Here is an 8,895-nt window from a genome sequence, read left to right on the forward strand (position 1 = left end):
AGGCAACCTTCTCTGACTGCCTCAGCACTGTTGGTGGCATGCAAGTCACCATTTGGTGGTTCTTAATGAGTCTCATCACCTCTGTTTATGTCCTGATAGCTTGTTCCAGGGCAGGGCCGAGCGCTGCTGATGGGGAGACAGGCGCTCCTAATGCCTGACTCCATGAATTCTCCCCTTACCCATCCCCCCACCCCCTTCTGAGCTCAGGGGCTGACTCAAGCCAGCCTGTCTGGAGAGCAGTTAACCTGCCTTTCTGGGCTCCCATCTCCAACCCCACCCCGGTGGAGGGCAGGTAGCGGCTGGGACAGCTCACAGACACCAGGCAGTCGGAATGTCAAGTGCACTTTACTGGGTCCCGGGGCCTTCAAATGCTGTCCTTACGGAGCCTTGGTTGCCCCCTTCCCACACCTCCGGCTGCAGAGGACGCAGCTTGGGGAGGGAGTACATAGGGCGTAGCACATTCTCTGGCTCCACAGGGTCTTGGGGGCGCTCAGCCACAGCCGTCTGCCCCTACCCTACAGCCCCCGTCCGGCCCCAGCAGCCAGAGCCTCCTTGGGTAGGGAAGAGGGGGTGTCTGGGCCTTCAGCATAGGAAGCTGGCTTCACACCAGCACCTGTTCTTGCTTAAAATGGGGCAAGGGGCCGCGCACAAACTCTACCAGGGGCAGTGGTGACATGAAGGACAGCAGTCCGCTCTGTTGAGGAGAGGGCCGGGACGAGCCTGGCAGCCAGCCTGACCCTTTCCCTCAGGCCCAGGCGGCTGAAGTGGTGAGGCTCAGTCCGCTAAGGCTGGAGCCAAATACTAGATGGCTAGGTGGGGTGGCCAGTCTGGTGTGGCGCTCCCTTCCCTGGAGCCGTGGGTCACCAGTCACGCTCGGCTGGTTCTCGGTAGGGTAGGCCTAAAAGCCTGAAGACATCCTTCTCTGTGGGGGTGGGCAGCACTCGGCCAGGCCCCACCTTGAGGCCGTGGGTGTCCCGGACCACAGAGGTGCTGAGGGCATGCTCTGACAAGCTCATGCCCTTGGTCTTGGCCAGAGCCCGCATGGAGCGGTTGAAGTGGGCAGAGCCAGTGAAGTAGAGCAGGGCACAGGCGAACTCGCTGTAGGGCACGATGATGATGTCCAGCCGTCGGTGCCGCCGTCCCGGCCCGGGGAGCTGGCACACCCCCAGGTACTTCTGCTGCTGGCCGTTCTCCTCCTGGCTCACCAGGTCATCTGTCAGGAACCCTGGCGCAACATCAGAAGGCCGCTGGGAGGGCAGGGAGCCAGGCCCGGCTGCTCTGCCCTCCCAGGTCTCTCCTTTTCATCCCTAGGTCCTCCATTCCCAGCTCCACCAATTGCTGGACCTCGCCCTCTCCGGGCCTGCCTCTTTAAACCGCGCAGTCATCCCTCCCTGGGTCCCCTGCAGTGTCTCAGGCAGGTGAGATGAACCTCGACCTGCAGGTGGTAGTGAGCGCCTGTCACTGAGGGAAGGAGCAGTGGACTGTAATGGCTCCTCCCTGTAATGGCTCTGGCCACCAGGGAGAGGTGGCATTCTCACTGAGCAGCGGCCCCCCCGCAGCCCGCTTCCTGCCTAGAGCTTGCGACTCTGAGATGCTCCCTCCCGGGGGCCACCCTCCCTGCAGCGCCCGCTCGCACAGAGACAGAGCTTGTACCTTGGCGCCGAAGGCTGTCGAGGAGAGGATTGAAGATGCCCTGGTGAGACCGGCCGTCCGGGTGGGTGAGCAGCACGTCCACGTCCCCACAGCTTGCCTTCCCCCGGCGGTAAGAACCACATGCCACACACAGCAGCCCAGGGCTGAAGGCCTGAGCCGCTTCCCGGACCTGGGAAAGCACAGGGAAGGCCTGTGGGCTTCAAGCCCTGCAGAGTTCCTCTCATAGGGCAGCGTGAGAGACTTCCCTGACCCAGGAGCCCACACGTCCAGCTGATGCCCCGAGCCGAACCGATCCCCAGATGGAGGGTAGAAGCCTGAGGGAAGGCCTCAAGGAGCGATGGCAGAAGCCTACCCTGGGGAATGGCACTCCCCTGCTTCATTAGGACAGAAGAGAAGAAAATGTGCTCCCACCACCTGAAGAGTGATCTAAGAGGTGTGAACTCAGATTGTGAGGGAAGGCACTGATCTTTCCTCCTAGAGTTCTTTAAGAGCAGGGAGACACACCTTCTCTCGGCTCCTGCCCCAACTCATGTGCCCAGGTCTGTCCACTTAGGACAAAGGGCCAGGTGCCTGGAAGCCCTCTGCCAGGTCTCAGCAGCCCTAGGCATGGATCTGAAGCTAAAGGCAGAGTGTGTGAGTTGGGGCTTGAGACCTGAGCAGGTGGCGAGCAGGGTGCCCCAGGCCCAGCCCTCGGCGGAAATGGAGCCCAGAAATACAGCGGTACCTACAGTAAAGGAGAAGAAAGAAAGCAAAGTGGGAGGCAATTCTGAGCCAGTGCTTACACCCTTACTTGGAGGAAAGAGGCTCGAGGCTTGGAGAGGGAGCCAAGAAAGAGAGGGCTGACGGCTGAAGGATCATCCCTCACTGAGGGAAAAAAGCCCATTAGCCTCTACCCCGGCAACACGGAAGCCTTTCATATGCAGACGGCCTCCACGCCTCTCCCCCAGGACACTGGGATTTCTGGGGCCCTGGATACTTTGGCCAGGACACCTCAATTCTCCAACAGCCTAGGCTGCTAAATCCCTCACTCCCTTCTTGAGCTTCCCAAGAGGACGGGAGGAGACCTGAGAGGAGTAATCTCATCAAAAACTCCTGAAGATGGACCCCTTGAACACCAGGTGGGAAGCTCCCCGCTGTTCCAGTGGGCTGGGGGCTGGAAGCTCACTGGGACATTCTCCGCCCCTGGACACCGTGGCTGAGTGACAGTGCCATCACTAGCACGAAGGCCTGGTGATGGGTAGACAAAAGGGCCGTCCATCCACCCTGTGCCAGTCTCATAGTCCCACAGAGGCTGGAGGCCTGGAGTAGAGCTGGAGACTGATTTCAGCTAAGGTGGGCCAGGGTCTCCACAGAGTCCCACCTTATCAAAACCGGATTCCAAAGCAGCAAACCTTGCCCAGCAACCAGCTCCTAATTCTGACCCCAACTGAACAAATGATATATGTAGCCCCATATATGCCCTAGTCTGTCTCTCTTCTTCTTCTTTTTTTTTTTTTTTTACCCTAGTCTCTTTCTAATTTAGGTTTTATATGAATTTAATTCCTAACACAACTTTAAATCAAACCCTAATGTTGGCCAAACCTTAATTAAAAGCATCCAATACGAGGAAAACCCTACTCTTAATTCAGGCCTAACCTTAACTCAACTCAACCTAAGCCTTCCTCTGACCCCAGACCGAATGGAACTGGCACTGTGCCTCTACACCAACTCTAACCCAAACTCTGAACCAGCCTCAGGTTGTGCGGGAACCTTCAGAAGGACTGCACATCTGGAGATAGAAAGCTTTGTACATTTGCACAAATCTTGGAGACAACGAGTCCATAGTTTTCATCGGGTTCTCAGAAAAGTTTGTGAATCAAAGAGCATTAAGAACTTCTGCCCTGACCCAGCCTCACCTAACCCAGTTCAAACCCCAGGACCTTCACGTAGTTCTGACCATAAACCGCCTCTAATCCAGCCCTACCACCATTCCAGCGCGGAAGCCCACGCTAACTCTATGCTCATCCGCAGACCTGGTGTGACAGCCTTCCCCGGCACAGCCACCCACCCTCCCAGCTTCAGTCTCAGCGGGCCCTTTCCCCATGGTCCCAATCTCTGGTGTCTCACAGCTTCTTATGCCTGGCGCCTCAGCTGAGGACATTATAGCAAGGCCCGGCTCTCCTCACTGCTCTAGGACATCTGCTTACTGTCTGCTCAATCTCTGTAGCCTCCTCCCGGGGTATGCGCTCCAGGAAGTCCTCATAATGCTTCAGGCCAATGGCCTGCTGGCTAGTCAGGGAGGCCTGGTCGCGGATATCTTCTAGCGTCCGGAAACCCTAGAAAAAAAAACAAGCCAAATGAGGAGGCTATGAGCAGTCAGGACCACTGGAGAGGCAGGGACTGAGCACATATGCAAGGCTTCCATCACCTCCAGATTCCAAGGAAGGCCTGAGGCAGGATCAACCCCAGGAGTGGTTGGATCAGTAATCAGTGGGACTCAAGAAAGGTAGGGAGCATGGGAGTCTCACCCCAATCCAGCTTGCCACAACCCTAAAATACTGGTTCATAAGTCTATTAGTCTGGGGGATTCTGAGCATTGCCAGGTTGGGGAACCATTGATCTAGATACTCAGCCCTGAGCCCTGGTCTTCTCAGAAAGGCCCTTGCTGGTCTGAGACAGAGAAGCACACTTCCTATCTCTCTGCCTCCATCACAGATTAATGCCTTGAGGCTATCTGGCAATAGGGCAGTTCTAGGAGCAGGAAAGGAGTCTACATGAGCCCTCATGCCCTTGAAAAGTGGTCTCCCTATAGTCCTGGTTCATTCCCATCAGAACACAAGGTATGAGAACTGTGGGCAGGACCTCTGAGAAAGCAAAACTGAAGGGGGTGCAGGGACATGGGGTGACCTGTTGGTACCACATCTGTGCAGTTTTGGTTCCAGCTCCCCAGATGTTGGAGAAGAGCTCCAAGACAGGCACGCTCTCACTGATATGGTCCAGCTTCCGCAGATGCCCACTCTCCAGGATTTCTACGATCTTCTCGGCCATTCGCTTTCCAATCCCGGGGATACTGAAGGCCTCCTGGGGGAGGAGGAGGCAGAGGCAGGAAAATAAGAATGAGAAGATGGGAGGCCTAGAGCCAGCAGTAGGTTAGCAGATGCCTTTAGCGGGTATCTGAGTAAATGCCAGCTTGGTCAGTTAGCAGCTGATGGCTTTGTAAAGTCTGGGCACCAGTGAAAACGAGAATTTTGGATGGGATGGGTTGGGTCACTTGTCTTATGGTTCTCAGAGGAATGGAGATCAGCACAGAAAGTAGAGAAAAGGCAGCAGTGACCACACAAGTCACCACTGTCATGGCAACAGCGAGAGCGGGGGCGTTCACTGAGGCCTTTCTGCTGCTCAGGTCCAGCACTGCAGGGAGCACGGCATTTGGTCCTCCCAAGAGCCCTGGAGTCCCTCACTAGTCTAAGTTCCTTTTCATTGCTCAAAGGGTTTAAGTAACTTGCTTAGAACCACAGAGTTAATGAAGGATGGGAACCAGAATTCAAACCCTGGTCTTTTGGCCTCCATAGTAAACTTTTTTTTAAAGATATAAGTATCTTTTTTTTTTTTTTTTTAATTTATTTGACAGAGAGACATCACAAGTAGGCAGAGAGAGAGAGAAGAGGAAGTAGATTCCCTGCTGAGCCGAGAGCCCCATACGGGACTCGATCCCAGGACCCTGAGATCATGACCTGAGTCGAAGGCAGCGGCTTAACCCACTGAGCCACCCAGGCGCCCCATAGTAAACTTTTTAAAAACTCTCTACTATGAGAAAAATTCCCATAGTAGAGAGAACAGTGTAATGAATCCCCACTACCCGTCAGCATCTTCTATAATTATCAAGGGACCATCGATCTGCTCTCATCCATCTCTCCATTTTAATTCTGTTGTGCAAGTCTCAGACATCATAAAATCTTAACCATTCCATCTGATTGCCACTTGTGACTGGTGCCCAGTAAACAGAAAGCTCCCCATCTCCCCGCATCCCCTGCACTGGCCCCCAGGTACCTGGTATGAGGTGACAGGCTTGTGGAAGCTCTTGAGGGCATTGATGGCCTTGGCATAGCCCAGGGCCCTCCACTTGTCTCCTTGAACACTGTAGGCTTTGGCAAGCACTTCCAGCTTCTCTGTGATGTGGGGGTTGTAGTTGACCGCCTTCTGGCTCGAAGGCTGTGCACAGACCCATTTATCCAGGCCCTTAGGGGCTGGACTAGGCTCGGCATCTCCCTCGAGGGAGGGGGAGCAGTGGCCACTGATAAGGGCTTCCAGATCAGCTGCGCTAACCTGTGTCTCTTCCCCGTCACTGGTTTCATCATCACAGCCAGGCTTGAGGTAAGGAAAGAGAAGAGATGACAAATTCATGCCTCTGGCCCCCAGAAGAGCTCCTCAAAGGTGGGGACTGAGTCTCCTAGTCATATCCCAGGAGAGCTCCTCAAAGGTGGGGGCTGAGTCTCCTAGTCAGACCCAGGAATGAGGATGGGTCTCCTGCATCACACCTGGGTCTCCTTAACTGTGGGGCCATGTTCCGTTTGGCTTCCCCCAGTGCCCAGCCCTAGACTCCCCAGTGATAGGTTGTAGATGTGGGCCATGGCAAATGCAGACATGATGATTGTTGGGCAGAGCCAAATGGCCCCACCATAAGAGACCCTTCCTCTGTCAGACCCTTCCTCTGGAGACTTTCTTAACAAGCACCAGGCTATTTCTGGACCTAGTTCCCAGTGGGAGGGAGCTCTGAGGGCTGGGAGGCTCCTGACCTGGGCTTGGGTGCTCGGGGCCTCCTCTGTCCTCCAGGGAGGAGATACAGGCCTGGTGGGAGGGCGAGGAGGAGAGAGGGCTGTCCTGAGCACAGCCTCCTGGGCTCCAGGAGGCACAGAAGAGTCTTGGTCTGCCTTGCTGAGCTGTGGTTGGTCCAGGTACCTGCTGGGATGGTGATGGCAAGTTTAACACCCGAAGGCCTGGCCCTACCTCTGCTCCCAATCCTCTCCTCTGAAATCTTGGTTTTCTACTGTGTCTGATTAAGACAATGAAAGTTATTTTTAATAAGTCAAGAAGAGAGCCCAAGATGCTGCCAGGAAACACCTGAGGAAAGACAGGGGCCAGCCCACCTGTTGGGGATGTAGATGTTGAATCCTGCCGTGTCCACTAGCCTTTTCTCCTGCAGGCACAGGCTCAGCCAGGTGGACTTCACCAGCTGAGCACCCTGGGGTAGCTGGGGCAGTCGAAGGAGACGGAGGACTCGCTCACAGTCCATGCCTTCATCCACCACAATGTGAGTGACCCCTGGGGCCTGGGCAGCGCATATCTGGCCTCCATACTGAGTAATCTGCTTCTCAAAGAGTTCTGCCCGGGCTCGCCCAATGCCGCTGGGCACAACATGGGCCCGCAGGGAGCTCAGCCACTCTGTGGAGGGGACATCCAGACACCTATTGTCATAACTGTCAGATATGATCCAAATGAACCCTTTACAGTCCTGTGCCCCCAAACAATCATTTCCCTTCCATCCAGACAGCAGGCCTTCCAGGGATTCTGCTGCAGGCATACAGTTAATTTCCCATGAACCATCACTTGATTTAAGGGGCAAGGATGTTCCCTCATGTAACCTAGAATCCTGTTCCCTCATGTAAACTAGAACGGTGTAGACACTGCTAGAGCACATTGTAGATATCCTGTATATCGCTTCATTTGACCATTTATTCTTTCAAGTATTAATAGACACCTACCTCTGTACAAGGCATAAGGCACATATGTCTTGCCATTTCAGGCCTGGCTGCGAAAGAGATCCTCCCCTCCCCTCCCTGCCACATGAGCTGTTATTTATTTGTCAGCTTGGCTGCAAAATAACGTAACTCTGGGGACCTGAGTCTCCCACCCTTTATTCCTCTTCAGGCAACCTTCTAGAGAGTAAAAGATTCTGCTGGTCATTTCCTTAGGGACCAGAGAGTATTTTCTAATTGATGAAGGTTTAGGGGCGGAGTAGAAAATAATACAAGTGGCCTGTCAAAGACTGGGACCCAAGCCTAGTGCAACAAGGATACAAACCAACCTGCAGGCCATGGACTGGCATAACCTGCTCTAGTATCTGTTCCTTGACATGAACAGTATCGGAAGCCTGAGGGTTCAAGTATGTGAGGGTTCTGAGAGTGGATCTGCTCACCTCCTGCTTCTTCTCCACCTTCTTGCTTGGGTTTCTTTACAAGTGCTTTTGATGATGGACTGGCATGAATTTTCCTCCGCTTGGGAAATGCCTTCAAGATGCCCCCAGGGTCCATTGAGGTATGGCCAGATCCCGGCGTAATGGTTTTAGGTTTGATCAGGGCAACTGTCATGTGGAAACCCAGAACTGAGGTTACCCAACCCTTTGGCTATGAGGGTGGTGTCTCTAACCACCAGGCTTTGGGGGCAGTAGCTCAGTTCCCCAGGGCGGAGGGGTCTCCCAAAACCCAAATGAACTTCAGCAGTTTAGCGTGGCACTTACCAGCCTTTCAAAACCAGAGTACTGGGGGAAATAAGGGTAGAGAACGGGAGTAATGGAGAACTCTTGGGGGGTACAAATTGATACTCCTTAGAGGGGTTGCTCTATAAAGATTCAGTGCAGTGTCTGCCCTGCTGCATCCCACTTTGAAAGGGGCTTACCAAGGGGATGCCAGGCTAGGAAATGGAGCTACATCTTTAGTAAGGGCCTGGGCTCCCAAGAGGGTTGAAGGACTGAGAGAAATCTACATATAGACCCCACATGACCTTTCTCTACCCCATCACAGACCTGTAGAGGAAGCCGTGGTGGTAGCGGGTGTTCGGGAGGCGGGGTAATGGTCTACACCTGCCCTGGTGGCGGGCCTCTTGTCACTGGGGTGCTCAGTCCCGCAGCTGCGGGGAAATGGGGCATGGCCGCAGCAGGTGTGGGGCGCCTTCCGAGATGGGAGGAGTCTCGGCCTCACAGCTGGGGGTGAAGACTGCCGGCAGCTGTGGGGAGCCCGCTGCGTCCGCAGCTGCCGCGCGCCGGGAACTCCCAGCTGGGGACCAGAAGAGGGCTGGAGTGCCCGGACCCTGCCCTAAGGGCCCCTCCCGGCCGCGGCGATTCGGTCCGCGGTGGGGTCAACTTCAGGCCTAGCGGGTCACCCACGGTGGGTAGCAGTAAACCACTTACCTGGGCAGCCAATGAGAGCGCACGGAGGGCGTGGCGCGTGGGAAGTGGGGGGTGGGGAAGGCAAATGCCCAGAAGAC

At 55.0% G+C, this 8,895-nt stretch overlaps 1 protein-coding gene across 3 annotated transcripts; it reads right to left on the bottom strand.

The window, feature by feature from the left end:
- Nucleotides 1-329: 329 nt before the first annotated feature.
- Nucleotides 330-8,894, bottom strand: POLL (DNA polymerase lambda). Of its 3 annotated transcripts, none has more exons than XM_059398396.1 (9): nt 8,819-8,894; nt 7,829-7,993; nt 6,780-7,074; nt 6,429-6,594; nt 5,683-6,000; nt 4,540-4,713; nt 3,840-3,968; nt 1,654-1,822; nt 330-1,225 (listed from the first exon to the last, which is right to left on the bottom strand). In XM_059398396.1, the coding sequence occupies exons 2-9, from the start codon at nt 7,941-7,943 to the stop codon at nt 861-863; spliced, it is 1,731 nt and encodes a 576-aa protein (XP_059254379.1). In that variant the 5' UTR covers nt 7,944-7,993; nt 8,819-8,894; the 3' UTR covers nt 330-860. The 3 variants fall into 3 exon arrangements, with proteins under 3 accessions (XP_059254379.1, XP_059254380.1, XP_059254378.1); XM_059398397.1 differs by lacking the exon at nt 8,819-8,894 and adding an exon at nt 8,435-8,728 and having other exon boundaries at nt 6,429-6,591; XM_059398395.1 differs by lacking the exon at nt 8,819-8,894 and adding an exon at nt 8,435-8,728.
- Between the last annotated feature and the right edge of the window lies 1 nt (nt 8,895).

The sequence above is a fragment of the Mustela nigripes genome, chromosome 4 (genome assembly GCF_022355385.1).
Source record: "Mustela nigripes isolate SB6536 chromosome 4, MUSNIG.SB6536, whole genome shotgun sequence".
Classification (NCBI taxonomy): domain Eukaryota; kingdom Metazoa; phylum Chordata; class Mammalia; order Carnivora; family Mustelidae; genus Mustela; species Mustela nigripes.

Coding starts and splice junctions, on each gene's coding strand:
- POLL (XM_059398396.1), bottom strand. CDS start 7,943: ATGGACCCTGGGGGCATCTTGAAGGCATTTCCCAAGCGGAGGAAAATT. Junction 7,075..7,828: donor AGGTGGAGAAGAAGCAGGAG/GTGAGCAGATCC, acceptor TCCCCTCCACAG/AGTGGCTGAGCTCCCTGCGG. Junction 4,714..5,682: donor AGCCTGTCACCTCATACCAG/GTACCTGGGGGC, acceptor CTCCTCCCCCAG/GAGGCCTTCAGTATCCCCGG.